The 21,479-nt window shown below is 42.5% G+C and overlaps 1 protein-coding gene and 2 long non-coding RNA genes across 3 annotated transcripts in view; 2 read left to right on the top strand and 1 right to left on the bottom strand.

Annotated features, from left to right (window-relative positions):
- The first annotated feature begins 2,188 nt into the window (after positions 1–2,188).
- The window catches only part of LOC138471985 (uncharacterized), a 478,612-nt gene continuing 459,321 nt past the window's right edge, over positions 2,189–21,479 (top strand). Inside the window, exon 1 of the mRNA XM_069609893.1 lies at positions 2,189–2,424. Coding sequence (XP_069465994.1) covers positions 2,293–2,424 — 132 coding nt within the window. The 5' untranslated portion in view covers positions 2,189–2,292. The remainder of the gene's footprint in view (positions 2,425–21,479) is intronic.
- On the bottom strand, positions 6,573–7,093 carry LOC138471987 (uncharacterized). Its single transcript, XR_011268547.1, has 2 exons — positions 6,970–7,093; positions 6,573–6,882 (listed from the first exon to the last, which is right to left on the bottom strand). It is a non-coding gene; the product is annotated as an uncharacterized lncRNA (long non-coding RNA).
- LOC138471986 (uncharacterized) lies at positions 11,771–12,291 on the top strand. Its single transcript, XR_011268546.1, has 2 exons — positions 11,771–11,894; positions 11,982–12,291. It is a non-coding gene; the product is annotated as an uncharacterized lncRNA (long non-coding RNA).

Genomic DNA, 21,479 nt, shown 5'->3' with positions numbered 1-21,479 from the left:
ATGACTCGACTGGAACCTTGATGACGGGAAGAGAGGCCAGGCTATAAATGGTGTTTGTTTCATTATTTGCCATTAGCATTTTGTCTTACCTATTTTAGTTGCCCCCAACCACTTTTGCATGTGGACCCACGTGGTCCTCCAAACCCCTAAAATATGGTTCCTGGGATTGCCCCTGAGTCCTACTCCCTGTGCGGTTCCTTTTTGAGTTTCAGAGACTCTGTGACTGCTGCGTGTGTAAGATCTGGTATGGTGACACTAAAGAATTGGCAGCCATGTTGATTAGTTACCGCCTAGGTACTTTATAATTTGTCAACTAGGAAGAACCATACTTGTGATTCCTAAGTCAGCAAGGGCCTGCTCGGTGCTGTGGAGTAGTAGTCGCTGCAGTCTTTACCAAAAAGAGCCTTCAAGAAAGTTTACTAGTGCAGATTCAAGATAATCCCGATGGAGAATGTCCGATATTATATCAGTCTTACACTAGTCCATCCTCTGTTTCAGGGGCACTGGATGTGAACAAGGCATTTACAAAGGTGGAACCATAATCACATGGCAAGCACGTGCAGCTAATGTACGGCCATTCAGCGTGTATTCGAAGAGTTTTATCAGCTAAAAGTATATGGTCCACATGCAGGTAATGAATTGTTCTGCATGAAACCAATGCCTGCATGACAAAGTCAGACAGCAGATGCTGTCTCACAAGAAAAAGTCCAGGCCACCAGACACCTAACATGTTCATATTCTCTCTTTGTACATTACACAGGGAGTGGAACCTAAAGGCAGACTCTAGTCTCTGGGACTGCTGGCCTGACACAGTTCCTTTTCACTGAAATGGGGATGGTGAGGGTCCGGGGTGGCTTTTGTCTCACTGGCCCATGCAGGGACCGCTGAGAGTGTGAGAAGGAGCCTGGGTATGGTACTTCTCTGGCCCATGGGCACACTGGACGGCATCAGGGCCTTTCCATCTTTTCAATTGAAAGGGGTCATGCATGAGCCTCAGGGGCCCCCAGCAACTGCCCCATGTTGCCAGTCAGCAATATATTTCTCTTGATAGTTTTGGGGCTTTAAATGTGCACTTTACATGCTCACCTTACAAGCTGCATTAGCTTGAGCCCTTGCGGCCGTCACTTCCTTTTGGTATACAGAAGTGTTATCCCCTCATTGCCTTTTTCACACCGCTATACATTTTTAAATATTTGACAATTGATCTGTCAAGGGCATGGGCAGCATCAGGGCCTTTCTACCTTTTCAGTTGAAAGGGGCCATGCATGAGCCTCAGGGAGGGGGACAGCAACGGTCCCATGTTGCCAGTCAGCAGTCTTATAACATGACAATATATCTATATTACTTTTGTTCTGGGGCTTAAAATGTGCACTTTGCACGCTCACCTTATAAGCTGCTTCTGCAGGAGCCCTTGCAGCGATCACTTCCCTTGGGGTATATAGAAGTGCTATCAACTCATTGCCTTTTCACACTGGTTCCTCCACAGCAGGCCCTTGCTGAAATAGAGGGATTTATAGCTGTTCGGTGGGTATTTCGTGTTTCAGCTCCCTGCTGGCTCGTGATAATCAGCGGGTAGGTTTGAAGAGGAAACTGTGTTAATGAGGAAGAAGCTGGTCACAGTGCTCACAGCTCACTTATTTCATGAGGATCTGGGATAGGCCACACCAAGCAGTCCTTTCCTGTGATCTCTTCATGTCATAAGATCAAAGTTCATGTGACATTTTGCTAATTACATTTTTGAAACTTTAAGATTCCTACAGATTTTTGGTCACAGAATGTTGGCATGTATGGCAAGAACCTTGGATTGGTTGCCTTTGTAAAACAGATTTGTGAAAGTTGTCCCACTGTGTCTTTATGCAACCGAACAGCCTGATTTGCATTAACCTGGGGCTGAATTCAAAGAAGAGAACATTTTTTAAACATTTAAAAAAAAGTCCCAGCAGGTGGCGCTGATGCTTAACTAGAGAGTCAAGTGTCAATTATGGCAGATCTCACTTCATACTTTTGGGCATCCTCTCATATGTCGCATGGGTGTGTTTACTTGTACTTATTTTATAAAGCAGGTCACACTCTCCCTCTATGCAGCCACTGGCTGCTAAACGTGTCTTTTTCACTTTGTTTACAACTTCGCATGCCCTGCAACATGGCTTTTGCTGCTCCGTATTATGGTTACCATGCTAACCTGCATACACATTTGATCCGACCCCAAAATGGCCGCCACGCTGAGGCACGCCTCAAGGTCCTTTTTTCTAATGCCCTCGCCGTTCCAACAGCCTTTCCGGCGTTCATAAAATGCACTCTTGTTCCTGCAGAGCTCAGACCGCCCTTCTTCCAGTCGTGGTGGCGCACAACAATCCCCTTCGATATCGTCCCATGACGCGGCTGCGACGGCAAACTGAGTTCCGGGGGCTTCCCTTGGATGAGGTAACTCGTCGCCAATTGTTGTAAAAATAGCGCACGGACACCTTTTAATGAGGGGAAGTGGGTTTATTCGTAAAGCCCCCGGAGAGCTGCCTCCAGGGTGGACAAGCAAACACAATGGTTCTGGAATGGCTCCATTCCAGAACCATTACAGCATTGGGTTCCACACACTACGCAGTGGCACCGCGCAGCGTGTGGAACTCCTACATAACATTCCGCCGGGTCATTCATCCACTGAACATTGCACCTTATCGTTGGCTTACGTTCCTGTCCACAGAGTTTCATCAAGTAACACTGTGCCCAGTGTCATTCGCATTCCAATTAAAGCAATTGACAAACATGTGGCTGGAAATTTCATGCGGCAACGCCATTCACCTTTGTTGTTCCTTGTGCCCCCACTTGCCTGTACTTCGATTGGGCCTTTGAGACTTGCTCTCAAAGCGTCACTGTCACTGTAAAATACTTTCATGTAAGTGCCAGCGACTTGAAGTAACAGTGTCCAGGAATAAACATGTGTGAAGCCCAGCGCAGGGAATGGGCCGGAACACAAAGGAGCCGGTCTCTGGTAAAAAAAAAAAATGTGTTCCAGGAACGGAACTCTGGCAAAACACGTCTTGCCTCCCCTGTGCCCACGTGTGTTGCTAGGTCTGGAAAAGATCCAGGGCTACGCTAATGTCAGGACTGTCAGTACATGGGGCTAGCTGACCTTCTAACCGGGCTCTAACCAAAGGACCCATGGATAGCCCCCTTACCCATGGCTACAACAAGCAGGCGGCTTTCAGAAGACTCTGCAGCACTACTTAGTCTCCTGAAAGGTTGCTTGGGCATGAAACAATTTGGCTTCACAACAGGAAGTAGCTGTCATGAAGCTGAGTTATCACATGCACGAGCAATCCACATTTCAACAAACAGACAACAGACACTTTCAATAGACTCAGCATGAACAACTGAATAGAGAAACAGCCATAGCCTCATATACTTGTTGTAGCTGTCCAGACTGGTATATATGTCCTGCAATCAGGGATGTCATTTAGGGATCACCAGAGGTCGCAACTGTGACCTCTTAAAAAAAAAAAAAAAAAAAAAAAAAAAAAAACTTTGGAGAGAATATCCTTTAGAAACTAAATGAGATGGTGCCCTTTGATGTACCATTCATTTTGTGATACGAACCCAGATTAAATATATATGTTTGAAAATGTGTCTAGTGTAACTGTATCGTGTGTGATACATGTTTTTTATGTATTTTTATATAAACAAGAAAAAACAATGGTTTTGTGAAAAACAGGCACTCAAGATGAGTAAAGAATAAAAATATGGTTTCCTGTTTTTCAAAATCATCTGTAATTGATGTCTGGTCATTAAGAAGTTGATATGGTTTAAAAACTTCAGGGTGTACATTTGGCTGTGATAATTGAAAAATCAGCTGAGATGCAGGACCAGGAGGTAGTCTGTGTTTCCTTTTTGTTGCGTACATGATTAGTACCCTGATATAACATAGACCCCTCGTTAAACAAAAATATAGGGTAAAACCTGCTATATACGTGACGTTCATCCATTGCTAGGTTTTTTTTCGTTGACATTTTTTCTGCCGATTTTCAGATGAAAGAATTAATAAAAAAACATAGTAGGGAGATGGGTAAAGGGATAGAAGGGGTGGGGAGTGCGGGGAATAGGTAATACATTACTGGTAAGGGGGTTGAGGGGACTCCCCAAATGTAAACAAAAAAAATGAGATTCGTTTTTTCAGCCAAAAATCGGCAGCAAAAAACTCAGCGGAATGACAGAACCGTAAATGACAGCACAGACCAAATGAAAAGGTAACTAGAAGCACTGCAGGAAGCTGTGACGAGGAACCCCAGTCATTCCTGGTATGGAGCCGAAGCACAACTCCCAACCAGACCTTCTGCAGCCAAGGCCGGGCTAAGCATTGGGTGTGGCGGAGAAGGAAGCTGCACACTATCACAGGACTGTTCAAAAGAAAGAAAGGACATGTTGAAGAGGTAATCACATTGCAGCCCTGCCACTGATGCAAAGAATATGATGGAAGAAGGCAGGGGTGCAAAGGTTAGAGGGGGTGAAAGGGTACATTTCATACATGGAGGGGGGGGAGATCCCTCTATCGCCCTGTTTATGGTTGGGTCTACACTATCAATGCACCCTAGTGAACACACACTCAGTTTGCAGTATGCCCTACACAAAAAAGCTCAATACTTTCAAAATGTACCTTTTCATTGGCAGTCCTTGACTCCTGGGAGTGGGCTGGGAAGGTACTGCCTCCCAACAGTGTACCTTACCACCCATTGGCTCTATTTTCCCCTCCACCGCTACTCCACGGGACAATGGAGCTTACAGAGAATAAACTCCCATCTCTGGTAAATCTTTAGAAGCTTATGTTTTTGCATCTTTACTTACACTTTTCACAAGCCTTGTGTCCTGTAACCAGGCACCCAAAGGAGAGAATCGTTGCCTGTCCTGTGAATCATGCAAGTGGCAGCCCGGTTCGGAGGGCTTCTGAACTCTAGGCCCTAGCCCCCAAACTGCCATTTTATGGGGCGTGCCCATAGGGCATGCTGGGGATATGTTAACATGCAAGGCTAGAGTTGGGGTTGCATTGGTCAAAGGAAGAAAAGGCCAGTTCTTCATCGTTGCTGGAGGAACCAGTACAAAAGAGGGAATCAGAAAAGCAAATTCATCCCAGTAGTGTGAGGACAACTAGCAACGAGCTGGGCCACACAGGACAAGAACACCATAGAAGAAGCTCAAGAGGAAAGAGGCCTATGGGAACAGACCCCTGTTACTCAGTAGAGGCATCAGTCGCTATTTGCTCAGTCACCAGGCCACAGTGGGGTTAGACTTCCATCATTCCTTGGAACACGCACTACTGGACACTGAGAAACCACGGAGGCTGGTGCTGAAAAAGCAAATATAATTCCCATAAGGATCATGCTAGGCTTGTTGATGCCAATCGATCTTAAATTAAAAACCTGTAAGAGGTTACTAATGATAAGAGGGCATTGGGTAATTTCAAGAGCCAGATCTTGCGAGATCAGTTACAACTTCGCAAAGGGCCAATCGCGCTTAGGGTGTTTTTTAAGTGATAAACACAGCCACAGTTACAGCAAAAAATAAATGGGCGATCAACCAATTGCATCCAAAAAGGCAGCATCTTGAAGCGGTGAACACAGGAATGACCCCCTACAGACATGAAGAGCATCCTCCAGAGAAAGACATTTGCACCCGTTCTGTCATCTGAAATGACAGAAAATGTCAAAGTAAAGAAGTGTTCCCAATTGCCATCCAGAAGATGCCTGACTGTAGTGCTTTGAGAGCCTGAGACGTGTTTCACTTTTGATCTCCCAAGACCAACTCGACCTGCTCCTAAGTGCCAAGGCACCCACCGCACATCTACCTCGTTATCGCCATAATTTTAAAATCAAATTGTATAAAGCATTGTGTCAGCCTGTGTGTTTCGCCTCCTTGACAAGCCTTTATAAAGGCGGGCTGCTGCAGAACTATGTATGGCCTGAACTCAGAGAATGATCGGCTAACTTTGTGCAAGATCAAACAGAAAATGGCAGAGGCTGGGGGATTGATTCTCTATGCACACCCTTTGCACCAAAGAATGTGATTATGAAATATACTTGAACCATGCACGACCCCAATGAGACAATCAACACATTCATTACACACCTGCAACACTTACCAGGTCAGGGGCGCTGGAAGTAGGGGTGCTGAAGGTGCTGTAGCACCCTCATTAATCTTCCAGGAAACTTGCTGCTGACAGCATGAACTGGGCAATGCCGCAGGGCCGCCCAAGGCGAGGCAGGGTAACTGATGTTACCATTCAGCAGGCCAGGAGAGGGGCAGCGAGCAAGAATCCAATATTTGTGTTGCCTAGCGCACACCTAGGTTTAAGGTTTTTTTACAGGATTTGTTGAAAATTTACGGGGTGCCGGGGAGAATAACAACCTTGACACTGGGTTGTTTTAACCTATGTAAATCCAACAGATTGTCCACAAGATTGTGGAACTCTCCCGTCCCCTGCACACCCTTTATACTGTAGAAACAGTCAATATTTCTATACAATGGTAATATTCAGTTTCTTTCAGAAAAAAGAAGAAATTAATGAGAGAAGCTAATTCATGACACTATTATAATAAAACAGAATGATGGGGACCATCGGTTTTAATTGAATTTTAAATTAATTGTTATAGATATGAATTTCAATTCATTCATCATCCAGTCTTTGTAAACATAATAACATAAATGTGTTCATTTTGAGGTTACATTCAATATTATAATACAAGGGCATACAAGGTACTCATCACACTTTCTATACAATAGGCTTTTCACATGGTATATCCACAGAAAGTAATGATGAATATTTTCTCGACGCGTTTCGGGGTGTCCCCTTCTTCAGGAATTGATAGCCCTCTTCATTGCCGTTAATCTTTGTTTCGTCTATAATGTATGATACAATGATCAAATTTTAGATTCTCACTGATAACTGTCATTTAACTCTTGGGAGAAATTTTTAATAATAATCACCTGGATGTTCAATGTGGAATATCCTAACTGGATTTATTATCAATAGCAATATCAGCCCAATAATGGTTATTCAACCTGTAGATGTGATAAAAAGACAATAGGGAAAGCTCAATTAAAAACGGGATCTTAATTCATGAAGGAAAATCTAGTCATGTAATATCTAAGAAAAAATATTACCTTTCGATATTTCTGTAAAAAGCTACTACATCCATGGAATGGGTCGCTGTGGTATGTAGAGAGTCCTCAGGTACGGAGGTAGTGCAGTAATGGGCGATTCCTCCACTCGTGTCTGTAAAAACACGTATATATACTATATTAGATACACGAAAACAATGGGGTGGGATCATTCTGTGGAGAGTATTCTGTGAAGGCCTCTAGGCTCATGATATGCAATTGGGGAGCTGTTTACAAAGGATTCTCTTACCTCCTTCCTGAGAAGATGGCCGGTGCTGTAGCTCGAACCGTTCTACACGGTTTTCGCTAAAGATGGCCACTATTTACATTATGACGTCATCACGTCGAAGCGTGACGACGTCACTATGTTTAGAACGTCAGCGTGTGACGGGAAAACAGACGTCATACGGACATATTTTAGAAAACAATGTGTAATTAACCAATAGTATATAGGTGTATATCTATACTGGTGCAGGGAGTTTGAGTCAAATGAAATAAAGGTGAAAAGAGTCGAAAGATAAATGTGAGGAGTGTCTCATGTAACTTCTGGGAAATCTATTGTTTACCACGGACAAAAGTTAATCGAATATTGGACATCCGTGTGTTTACTATTTCAAGAGAAGCATGCTCACATTCTATGGTCTGTAACTTAATACATCCTATGTCAGTAAAAAATCATCCTAAGTGAACTGAACAAATAGAAATACTAACAATCACCTCCGCCTCCCTAAGGGATGTCTTTTTCAAAGATCAATGCAATTACAGAAAAACACGCCACAACTTTGGCATTTAACGAAGAGGAAGCCACACGAATTTTAGGGCTTTTGAAGGAAATCGAAACAACCACACCAACAACGACTAGTCCAGAGAAACTTATTACACAATTGGAGAGGGTCATCAGAAGGGAGATATCGCAAAAACTACACGCTACTACATTAGCACAATACTACCGAGCACAAAGAATCCCAAGAGGACTAAGGGTATATTTAAGACCCACACTGTGCAAGGACAACCCAGATTTTGTGAAGAAATGGGAGCAGATCTTAAATAAATGCTCTTTGGATCTTATATTATTGACAATCGAGGAATTAGCAAAATCTGTCAGCAAACTCGACAGTGAAATCGAAGACCTGACAGAACAACTGTCGAAATTTAAAAACAAAGAGGAATTAACAACCATCATAGAGGAAGTGAACAGAACATTGGACAACTACAAAAAGGACATAGAACAACGCAAAGTCCGAAAATTCAGAAGAGATACGTTGGATTATCTTCAGGATATAGTATACTCCTGGCAAGAATACTACGCACAAAACAAAACCGCACCAGGTAGAAGACCACAAAACCACAAAACACCAATACCGGGACAAGAACCAAGTGGATCCAGTAGCGAAATACCTACAAGTGGGGACGAAGTTATCAATAGGGAGAACGCGGAAAGTGGACCGATTATACATACATCACAAGAAGCGACTACCTCTAACGCACAAACCACTCCCTCGGTTTTTTTAGACAAAAGACTACGCGAAGAGGCAATAAGAAATCTAAGATCGCGGAACAAACCAAACAACTAGTTGTTAATATTTCATCAAAACCACTATCCAAAGACCAAACGGACACATTGAACCTAGGTTTAACATTTATACCAACCCAGAATTCCAATTTGCTGGAAGAAAAAATCAATCTTCACAGACTGGCACGGAAAATGAGACTCAAAGTCTTTTTTGATTCACAAATGGGAATCAACACTACACAAGAGCCACATCAATACTTAGAAATGAAACCCAAGAGTCATTTCGACCCTCAAGTCAATAACATAACCATCAGAATGTTTGAAGAACAGATGATAAAAGATCTCAAAAGGGTTAATTTCACCAGAACAAGGAACTACAATACCAGGAGAAGGCAGAATGAAATCATCAAGAACCTTGCGGATGATAGAAGCCTGACCCTAAAACCGGCAGACAAAGGAGGGGCCATAGTTATTATGGACACTACATACTATGAGGAGAAGATTTTAGAGCTCCTAACAGATGAGAACACGTACATAAAAATTGAACAAGATCCGGTCAGAGAAATATCAAGCATTATTGAAACTACGCTTGAGGAAGCTGAGGACCAAGGATGGATTTCCAACAAGACTAAATTGTTTTTGATTAATGAACATCCTATTACTCCAATCTTCTATGGACTGCCAAAAATACATAAGAACTTGACAAAACCCCCCCTCAGACCGATTGTTGCGGGAACTGATAGTATCTTCAACCCACTAGCAGTTTATGTGGACAAGGCATTACAACCCATAGTCCAAACAACCACAACATATCTTAAAGATACCACAGATTTTCTCAATCACCTAGACACCTTAACAGATATTAACAGAAATGATCTACTGGTTTCGTTTGATGTACAGAGTCTATATACATGCATCCCACATCAAGACGGTTTGGAAGCACTCGAATGGTGTCTACTAAGAAATGAATGTGAAGCAAACAAAACCTTCCTAATGAAATTAAGCAAAATTATACTCATTAACAACTATTTCAGATACAGGACGCAGTACTATTTACAAGCATCAGGAACTTCAATGGGGTCAGCAATGGCCCCAGCCTATGCTAATCTATTCATGTACCATTTGGAGATGAAATGGATTTTGATACCAACAAAATTTAGCAAAAAAATCATCACCTGGAAAAGATACATTGACGATGTTTTCGTCATTTGGAGAGGACAACATCACGAACTAGAGGAATTCCTAAAATACATCAATTCAGGCCACGACAGAATCAAATTCACGATGGAAATTGGAACCCCTAAACTACATTTTTTGGACGTTGAACTAGAGATTGGGGAAGATGGGATAATCACCAATATTTATCACAAACCCACCGATGTTAACAACACGTTACACTTCAGGAGCCATCATCCGACGCATTTAAAGAATAATTTGCCCTACAGTCAATTCCTTAGACTAAAGAGAATTATCTCAACAACTGACACCCTGAGGAATGAAAACCTATTGATGACACAAAGATACAAGGAAAGAGGCTATCCAGAGTCTATCATCAAGAAAGCAGAAGAAAAAACACTCACATTGGAGAGGAAAGACCTCCGTATATCAAGAAATAGATCTAAGGAGATCCCATTTCTCTACGCTTTAAGATATTCAGCACAGAGTCATCACATAACAAGGATGATCAAGAAGAACTGGGGTATAATCAAATTGGATCCACAACTAAAGAGACTATTTCCTGAACCACCCATAATCGCCTACAAGAGGGGTCGGAACTTCAGGGATAGCCTAGTTAAAGCAGAAAGACCGAGAGTGGACAATCAAAGAACCCTCACCAAGAGGAAAATAGGTACGTTTGCCTGTCTCAGTTGTGGCAATTGTAACAACATAATGAAGGGAAGCTATGTAAGACACCCATCAAATGGCCAAAAAATCCCACTAAAGGATTTTGCCACTTGTGACACGAAATCAATCATTTATGGTTTAAGCTGCCCATGCGGCATTTACTATGTTGGACAGACACAAAGGAAAGCCAAGGAGCGCTGGAATGAACACAAAAGTAACATACGTACCAACAGTGTTAACTCACCTGTAGCAAGACATTTTTCCATAAAGAAACATAATATTTCTCAACTAAAGGTTGTGATTTTGGAAATTGTGAACAGAGCCCCAAGAGGTGGCAATCATGCCAGACGTATGAACCAGAGGGAAATCTTCTGGATAGAGAGACTAAACAGTCTAGCTCCCAATGGGATGAACGAAGATTACAGTTTAGCCTCATTTTTGTAACTAAATACTGTTTCCCCTGACCCAATCAGAAACCCAGTGTGGATACAATATCAATTGCTGTTAAATACATTTTTGAATTTGTTCAGTTCACTTAGGATGATTTTTTACTGACATAGGATGTATTAAGTTACAGACCATAGAATGTGAGCATGCTTCTCTTGAAATAGTAAACACACGGATGTCCAATATTCGATTAACTTTTGTCCGTGGTAAACAATAGATTTCCCAGAAGTTACATGAGACACTCCTCACATTTATCTTTCGACTCTTTTCACCTTTATTTCATTTGACTCAAACTCCCTGCACCAGTATAGATATACACCTATATACTATTGGTTAATTACACATTGTTTTCTAAAATATGTCCGTATGACGTCTGTTTTCCCGTCACACGCTGACGTTCTAAACATAGTGACGTCGTCACGCTTCGACGTGATGACGTCATAATGTAAATAGTGGCCATCTTTAGCGAAAACCGTGTAGAACGGTTCGAGCTACAGCACCGGCCATCTTCTCAGGAAGGAGGTAAGAGAATCCTTTGTAAACAGCTCCCCAATTGCATATCATGAGCCTAGAGGCCTTCACAGAATACTCTCCACAGAATGATCCCACCCCATTGTTTTCGTGTATCTAATATAGTATATATACGTGTTTTTACAGACACGAGTGGAGGAATCGCCCATTACTGCACTACCTCCGTACCTGAGGACTCTCTACATACCACAGCGACCCATTCCATGGATGTAGTAGCTTTTTACAGAAATATCGAAAGGTAATATTTTTTCTTAGATATTACATGACTAGATTTTCCTTCATGAATTAAGATCCCGTTTTTAATTGAGCTTTCCCTATTGTCTTTTTATCACATCTACAGGTTGAATAACCATTATTGGGCTGATATTGCTATTGATAATAAATCCAGTTAGGATATTCCACATTGAACATCCAGGTGATTATTATTAAAAATTTCTCCCAAGAGTTAAATGACAGTTATCAGTGAGAATCTAAAATTTGATCATTGTATCATACATTATAGACGAAACAAAGATTAACGGCAATGAAGAGGGCTATCAATTCCTGAAGAAGGGGACACCCCGAAACGCGTCGAGAAAATATTCATCATTACTTTCTGTGGATATACCATGTGAAAAGCCTATTGTATAGAAAGTGTGATGAGTACCTTGTATGCCCTTGTATTATAATATTGAATGTAACCTCAAAATGAACACATTTATGTTATTATGTTTACAAAGACTGGATGATGAATGAATTGAAATTCATATCTATAACAATTAATTTAAAATTCAATTAAAACCGATGGTCCCCATCATTCTGTTTTATTATAATAGTGTCATGAATTAGCTTCTCTCATTAATTTCTTCTTTTTTCTGAAAGAAACTGAATATTACCATTGTATAGAAATATTGACTGTTTCTACAGTATAAAGGGTGTGCAGGGGACGGGAGAGTTCCACAATCTTGTGGACAATCTGTTGGATTTACACAGGAGAGGGGCAGCCCCACCCCTACGTGCCTGCTCCTCTCCCCCTCTGCTGCAGAGACACACAGTCTCTGCCACACAAAGCTGAGGAAGGGTGGGAAGGGTGAGGTGTGAACAATCACCTCACCCTTCCTCTAAGCAACAAGGTGCTAAGCACCTAAAGGAAACTAACAGTCAGGCAGGGCTCAGGTTCAAAGACCTGCCCCCCCAGGGGGCCAGACAGTTGGCTACCCGGCCGGGGGCTGGAACACAGCCCCCACTACTATACACATCAAAGACTCGGCTCCCCTGGGTCTTATAAATAAGAGCGGCATGCTCTGAGAAAGCACAATCTGTGTGGACCCTGAACGGGGACCCAAACAAACAGGAGGTTCGGTTCGCGGTTTACTCAGCGTCTTCCAACCTTTGCTTCTTTACCACAAAACCCTCCCACCCTACAAAATAAGGGAGAACAGCAAAGGAAAAGAGGTACAAGGCACTGTACGGTGCCCACAACAAGGCGTGGGACATGAGAAGGCAGCCCGGGCCAGAGGGGTTAACCTCAGGACCCGGTGCCCAAAAGTATGATACTATTTTGATATGTGATTGTTATCTCCATAACCATATCTGCACAATAAAATCCTACGGCCTTTTATTGCCAACACTTGACATAATGTGTGTGCCAAATTATTCCAGGTGCGGGTAAGGGGTCGGCCAACACTAGTGCATGCATATGGGTTCAGCAGTTATGAGAATGTGCTGGTGCATTCGCTTATTTGACAGTAAAGGATTCACGCAGAGGCTGGGTGTCTTGACAGAGGATGGTGGCAGCCAAGGTCCGGAACCTGTCCTTAGTTTGCTGCCGCTCCATTAAGGGATGCATTCAAGACATCTCCTTGGACTTCCTTGCTTTTGGTTGGGTAGTTTCATAGGGTAATAGATTTAATGCTGGACTTGGAAGTTTTGAACCATGGTCTTCATTTCCTGTCAATAGTTACCTTTCATTTCCAGCCCAGCAGCAAGTGTGTGCATAAGTGTGCATAGATTACTAGATAATATTTTAAAGCAATTTCTTTCTTACAGGGTCTAATGCATGAGACCACTGTGGTGTTTTGTAAAAATATGTTTTAGGCTAGAGTTCCATTTTGTTTTTTCCCCGTCTCTTGTCCGCGTTGCCTGTATTGAGGGTCTTTCACCTGTGCAGTGTTTCCTAGGTTTTGTAATTGGGGCGACACAGGGACCAAAAATAATGCCAAGCCTTTAAAAAAGTTTCTATTATTTGTGTATTTAGAGTGTGTGGCAGATGATACATGTTAAATCAAATTGTGCCAGTTACGCTGTAATTACCTGCTGCACTGTGAGCGAATTAAAACTGGCACACATTGGCTCTCAAAAACAGCCCATACAAATAGTGGGAAACACTGGTTCGGTGGGCAGTAAGAGGTGCAGGCAGTTGCTGTCTGAGCAGAGAGGCCAATGATGGACTGGGCATGCAGTCAGAACCCGCATTCACCCTCTGTGGTAATTATAATGCTCTTTGGTAGGCAATTTGAGGAGCTACCACTACAAAGGGGCCAGACCACCCATATTTTATTTTTTTTAAATTCTTCATTTATTCATTCTATGAGAAACAGTAAAACGGCACCAATCAAAACAAATCATAAGCTAACAAATCCATTAAATAAATTAACCAAAACCCCACCCCAACTCCCCCAAGCGTAAACTGAAATATTGGAACTAGTACATATCTTCTCCAGATTTTCGCAAAAATCTTCAGTTTTCCCTGCCTTCTATATATTACCGTTTCCATTCCTGCAAGGCAATAAATTTCCTCAATCCAGTCTGTACATTGTGGCGCAATTTGGGACTTCCAGCCCCGCAGGATCATTTTCTTACAGATTGACGCCCCTCCGAACATTAACTTTTTTTGAGATCCAATAAAACATCACATCCTAATATCATATTTTCTAGCTGGGACAGTTTAATTCTTATAGTACAGAATTGTTACTTCTCAGCACTGCTAACGTGCTTTTAAAGTAGAAGTTACAAAAATATTTCAGAAATATATCCATATTTTTAATGGAACAGTTCCAGCATTTCTCAGCAGGACTGTCATACTTTTTTTATCCAGAAAATATACACACTTCTCAGAATTGTTGCTGTACTTACAATGGCAACGTGCTGATGCATGTTGGCTGTCTCAGAGGAAGGTCAAAGGACTTAATGGAAGCAATGTTTGAACACCTCGCTCCCTTGTCAGGAGCAGGTCTGATGAACATCTCCAGTCAGAGTGAGAAGCTTGAATTGCACCAGCAGACATCTTGCATGGTGGTTTCATTCCCACACCTCCACTCCGCTCCGCATAATTGATATGAAACTGAAAATGTCCCAGATCTACCAGCCTTTCCAATGGCATCAACCTATTTATAAATCTCTTTTCTTACTGGGCAGATATTTACTTTTGCAATCGGAGTGGGGCGCTGCCCGTCACAAGTTGGGCACGCGTTATGATGCCCAAGTTCTACATGCCCTCCACGGACACTAGTCTGGTGAGAAACATATCTCATTCAGTTAATATCTCTGCCACGGACCACTAGATTTGATCATTAGTTCCCAGATTCCAATCCTGGCGTCCTTTCTCTGTGAGTGAATGTTTCTGCTGCAGAAATGTGTTCTAAATGCAGGTCATGGGTTTAAACCCCAGATGAGTTGAACTGACCTTCTATTTATCAACAGAACTGCTATCTATAATGTGTCAGACACACCCCTCCCAGAGGGGCTACTATAGTTTTAATGGAACAGTATGGTACTTTTTAGCACAACTTGCTAACAAATAATAAAAAAAAAAGGATTACAATGTAGGAATGGCCTTACCTTTAATCAGACAGCACTGACATTATGATGTCTGCCAAATTCTTCATAGGACGTTAAGCTGTAAAGCTTAGCTTACTATTCTGCATCCCTCCTCTCCCCTGTGTCAGAATGAAACGGATCACATGTTGCATTTGCTTCCACCTGCCAATGGCTGCTCGAACCAGTTAGAGTGATCGGTGTCACCTCGTGTACAGTGTGGATTTTGACACATTTTTAGGAGATGCCATCTAAACTTGCAGTCACTAACATTGTCAGTGTGCCCTGATCCATTAAACGAAATGGAGATGGGGAAAAAACAGCATTTTCGCCCTGACTGTTGTGTTGATGGGACAGTCTTCTACATTTCGATAGGTATGCTACTCTCTAAAAGGCACAGAAGGATCACTACTCTCATGGTCGCTACACTTTTAATTGACAATTTGATGCACCCGTCCTTTATTGGAAGTGCTGCTTTGCTTCATGTAGTGCATCATTGGCACTTCATTACACGACTGGTGAACTCTTTGTGACCCTCTTGAGCCGGTAAGGGGAACACAGTTTTGGTGCACAAACCACATACTTCTTAACCTCTGCCATGTGGCTGCCACTGGCTCAGCTGTTCAGATATATACCATATCACAGTTGTTGAGAGAGCGAGAGAGAGAGATGCTTTAACGCAGAGGCCATGCCACTGACCTGCACCACTTGATGGATGGTCAGAGGTTTAACTCCAATACAATTTCGTGCACCAGTCATTGGACATATCACCAGCATGATTGGTGGCACCGACTGTTATAGGTGTAGAGGGAGGAGCCCATAACTCTGCACTCGATGTCATTCGCTTTTACCGGATAGAATGAAACTCTTCTCAGCCAACCATTCAAGCAAGCACAGCTTTCTTCTAAAAAGAAGATGGCAACCTGATGGCTTTAGCCATTATGAGACTCAGCACTCAAAATGAGCAGGCCATGTGTATGATCTCTGCTAATGTATATGTCCAGTTCTTTGCACTTACATGGAGGAGGTAGTGTCAGAGGCTTGCAGATGTCAACTGTGTGTATGTGCACGGGCTGGACATCACTGTAATTTCACTGCATTAATGCAGTGATAACTGATTGGCCTCCATGGAGCCTTCTGATTGGTCAGGCTTTTTTTGACCGTTCCGATCTAGCAGTCACTGTAACGATTTGGTTCTTTATCACAGCCACTTTACCAGAACCCAAAGGATCGCTCATGAGCCCATCTCGTTGGTGAACCTGCTCTCAAAAAAGGCACAACTCGAGAGAGGGTAGGCTTAAGTAAACACTCGGACCAGTGACTGCAACTCCCCTTCTATGTAAACCAACATCTGCAGCTTCTCGCCACGATTCCCTGAGGCACAGTATATCTATTTGGTATCACACTGTGACGTCAAGTGTACAGTCGGCATATACCGAAGGATATGGGATTGTTGCCAGCCTATTGACAAAGACCCGGGGGAAGAAGGTGTTAGCTAAAAGATGCCACAACATACCTGCACCCCACGCAGTGGTTGGCAGTAGAGAAAACAGAATACCCCATACATTGATGTGGTGCAGGCACGCTCTCCGCCATGCCAAATAAAGTACACCACATTTATAGCTACAAAAAGGAAGGGCCAGTGGGATTGCATGTCATCGCAATTAATGCATCCTGCTGGTGTTTACAGAGCTTCCTTACATCACAAGAACTTTGCCTCATAACAGTTATTTACCAGTTGTAAAATGACCTGTTCAAGGAACTCCTACAGGGCATGTAAAGTCTGTGAAAAAAGCAGTTCAGCTATAGGAGAGTGGATTTCCACTGACAAAAACAAGTGTCTGGTGAAATAAAACATCTACATCTATAGCGCATCATCAAACCAGTTATTGGAGCAAGCGTGTGACTCATAACACCTCCTGAGCTTAGGGCAGTTTAGTAACGTGCATGCAATGGATGGGTTTACAGAATAACTCTGAGTCCAAATAACCGAACCAAATCAGGAAGATGGCAAAGTACTGTTTTATTATCAAATATCTAAAACAGGGAGTTAGAACGGACATCAACGGATGTTTGCTCAATTTCTCTCAGATCTTTTCACAAAACATAGACTTTACACTAAAAATACATCCGGGGCAATGTCGTACTATGTGGCAAATAATGAAAAACCTACTAGGGATTGTGATAGGCTTATGAGGAACATCTAAGTATACATTACATAGGAACTAGGATTGTGATTGGCTGCACAGTTTTCAATTGGTCTACAAACTATAAGATCCTTCAATATACAGACCTCTACAATTGGTTTACACGCTTGTGCCATGTCTGGAACATTCAGTTCACTTAGCAGCACGTAAGCCCAGACCCAGGTGCAAGCAGGTGGGCCTGACTCTATCTCCCGACCCAATTAGCCCAACATCTCTCATCACGCAAGCCTTCTGCCATGAAGATTGTCTTTGAACTTGGCATTGCAAAGTATCTGTGCTCTGGGAATACATGGGAGTGCGAGCACTCACTTTCATTGTTCTAGGACCTCAAGTTCGACTCTATTTTCATCCTTGGCTCACAAGACTAGAGACCACGATTTGGTCCATTTTGCAGGTTTTAAATGTCTTAAATGAATAAAACCTGCACTCTTGGGGTTATTTATTTTCTTGCACCTTAAAAAAAAGATGATTCATCCTTCGCACGTTCACTTCTTTCAAGAATAGATAACCTACCTTGACTGCTTCAGTTTTGATACCAGGCAAGACAGCCTCGCCATGCAGCTCTATGATTTCAGCTTATTCTTGCTGGAGAAAATTCTCCCTTTCTTCTTCATGGGTCCTGGCTTACTAAAATTCATGATACCGATTTCCAGCTTCTATACCGTGGTGGCTATGCCTGCATTCTATTCAATACATGTAGCCAGCTTCTATGATGACTTAGTCTACCTTGCGTTTCAGCTTCTGTACAGTTCTTGAACGGTTGATTCTCTGCAGCACTTTGTGCATGTGTAATCCTTTTCATGTTTAAAAGTTCACTTGGCTCTTTACTTCATCATTAGTTTCTATAGGATCCATACATCCTCTTCAGCCAATATTTCGAGACGTCACACATGTCTCTTGTGACATCACTAGCTTCTCTCTTTGCTCTTTTTCACATTCCTTCATGTGGTTCCTCTGTCAGATTGTCGTCTCCTCTGGGATACATTCGATAAGGTTGTCTCAATGGGTATCTTCTTTCGAATATACGCTGAAGTATTGGCACAACTGCTGGTATCAAACATGGCACTGGGCCTCATTATGAGTCAGGTGTTAAGGGGTTAACGGCGCCGTAAACGGCGCCGACCCTTAACGCTTGATTACAAGGTCCCTTAGCGCCATGGTGATTTTAACGCCTGCTTTTTGCGGCTTTAAAATCCATGGCGCTAAGGGATCATGGTGCAAATTACGCCACCGTAATTTACGGTGGCGTAATTGGCGCCTTCCCCACTCCCATTATGCCCTATGGGGCAAAAATGGGAATGGGAAAGGGTAAAATGGGGATTTACCGCCCCACTCAACTTGGAATGGGGCGGTAAATCCGCCATCCACCATGGTGTAAACATAGTTTACACCATGGTGGTAAGGGTACGACCCAGGCGGTAACCCAGGTCGTAATGAGGCCCACTATCTCATTCTTCCAACATATAGGATGTAGGGGGTGGGATTTCCTGTAGAGGCATGCAACTGCTCCTCTACATTCCCCCCTCTGTTCGAGTCCTCGACCACCTCTTCAATCGTTTCCACATCCTGATATTTTCATTTGAAGAAGTGTTTCTTTGGCGTCCATATCTTCATCACCCTCCTCAGGGTGCTGGCTGATTTGACATATTCATCTACACTCCATGTCATGTAATTACATTGTCCATTAGGATTACCATAGACCCATCGTCCCACGTACTACTTATGATTCTTTGGATACAGGAACTTTGTTCTTTCAGGTGCAATGATGCTGGTCTCTATATATTTTCTGACAGCTTCATCAGTCAGCTAATTGGGTCTTGGTCCAGATTCGACATCGATCATGATCTTCATTCCTACTCCCTTCTTTGCTGTTTTCTTGCATTGGGCAATTGCTATCCTGATTTACACAGAATCCCAATACGACCAACACTAATATTACTCCAAGAATCTTGAATATATTTGCCAACCACTGTGGAATCCATGAGAACAGGGAAGCAACCCAACTGTCATCTTCAATGTTGTCTCTCATCTTGCATCTTATGCAGGTCTGTCAACAACGTTATGGCCTCTGTAATGGTCCCATTTTCTTCATCATGAGAAGGTATGAATGTGCAACATGATGTCCCAATTTTGGCGCAAACTCCTCCTCGCATTGCTGTGATCATATCAAGGACATATCTGTTCTGGAGGGTAATTAGTCGTCTGGCCCTCAGCTATTCCTTGATAGCATTGAATCCCTTTATGGTAGCATTGATTGTCTGCAGAAACTCCCATCTGGTGATCTGTAGCCACTTGGCGTTTGCTACTATTTAGATCACAGGCATGGATATAGTTGTAAATATTGTGGCAGTCTTACTGAACAACCTGTGTTCATCAGGAATGGAGTCATACGCTGTTATTTATTTGGGTGAGAAATAATTATCTCTTCTTATACGACAGAGAAGTTCAAGCATTCTTCTTTTTCTCAAATGGGCATCCAATTCACCAATGTTCAAGTCGCTTTGTGGAATCACTAATGCTGGAACATGGATGAGCACCAAAGAACATACTCTGCCCCAATCCTTGGCCCACCTTAGATAAGCTCTAGATCCGGAGGCCCAATATCAGTCCATAAGGACGGCTGTCCCTTATCCCATCCTTGGAACATCAATTGTAGTTTTGCATTCTTTGTTATATCCCACATGATTCTATCTGTGTCTTCGGAAGCATAGTGTTGCATTAGCCAACGGGATTACAACTACTGGCTTGATTCATCTTCTACCCATGTCAGTAGTTTGGCGTGTTTAGCCCATGACTTCAAACACCCATCATTCACCCTTTGCACTTCTTGTACGTATTCTGTCTTCAGTAAATGAGCTGCACAGGACATCATTCCTTCTTCCTATCCCTTCTTGGACTTCACTCGTCCATAGATCAAAAATTGAATTTGTTCCCAACATCCATCCAGCTATTTGTCATATCAGGGCAGTTCATTCTCCATCTCTTCAATGATCACCTCATCCTGTCCTGCAGTAGAATACACAATCATCTAGCTCGTCCATCCAGGTTCCTTTTGCATTTGTAAGTTCTTGAAGTAGTCCTCCTGGTATGGAAACAACCATTTTGATCTCCATCGCAAAGTTGCCCAGCTTTCTTGCCATTGTCGTCCAGTTGTGCATATTGCAAGATGAGTGAGGCACCATGCATCGTGCTCTGGAACCTCTCTGGCAATGAAAGTTCATACTGTATTCATGTAGTAGGGGATGAGAGAGCAGATGTAGCAACCCTCCTTAGATGCTTTCTCCCCTACTTTTCTCATGTGCTGATACATGTTATTCCCCAAAGGTGCTGTGCTGTATTTATCACTTCTAACTATCTTCCTCTGCATTTCTCTTGTGTCTCCCAAAAGTTGTGTAATAATCATGGAGTAAATCAAAAGCAGTTTTCATAGTATGGAGAACCATAGGGACTTCTCCTTCAGTGGAAGTACTAACATGATAGAGGCTGTGATAGATGAGGAACAGAAAGACAAAGCGAACAATCATGCAAGCGTATATTATGCATAAGAACATTGGCAGCCATCTCTGACACCATCCTACTACTCGTTGCACTTTATCTTCTAGAACCGTGCCACTCTTCTTTGATAATTTTTAATACAATCATCAAATTTCTTTAACTGTAAAATATGTCCAATTGTGTCAGTCTTCTTATTACTGGGCCATTTTTAGGATCCTGCAAGAAGGTGTGAATATTAATGTCTTCTTCCAAGGCTGAGAAAAGTACCCAAATTATGTACAGTTTTGACAACCATTGAACAGCAGTTATGCAGCATACATATCCAAAAACATACAGTAAGCATATGGGTGGCAAGGGAAAAACAAAATAGGCATCACAATGTTAACCAACATTTTGCGCCAATTAATATGCATTGCAAGGTAGAATTGTATGACATGACAAAATTAAAATTAGACATGAAAGGATATATAAACCGTAGATCATTGGAGTGAAGCGAGCCGTCG

The sequence above is a fragment of the Ambystoma mexicanum genome, chromosome 8 (assembly GCF_040938575.1).
Source record: "Ambystoma mexicanum isolate Mex_15411 chromosome 8, UKY_AmexF1_1, whole genome shotgun sequence".
Classification (NCBI taxonomy): domain Eukaryota; kingdom Metazoa; phylum Chordata; class Amphibia; order Caudata; family Ambystomatidae; genus Ambystoma; species Ambystoma mexicanum.
This window is presented reverse-complemented; position numbering and strand designations above follow the sequence as displayed.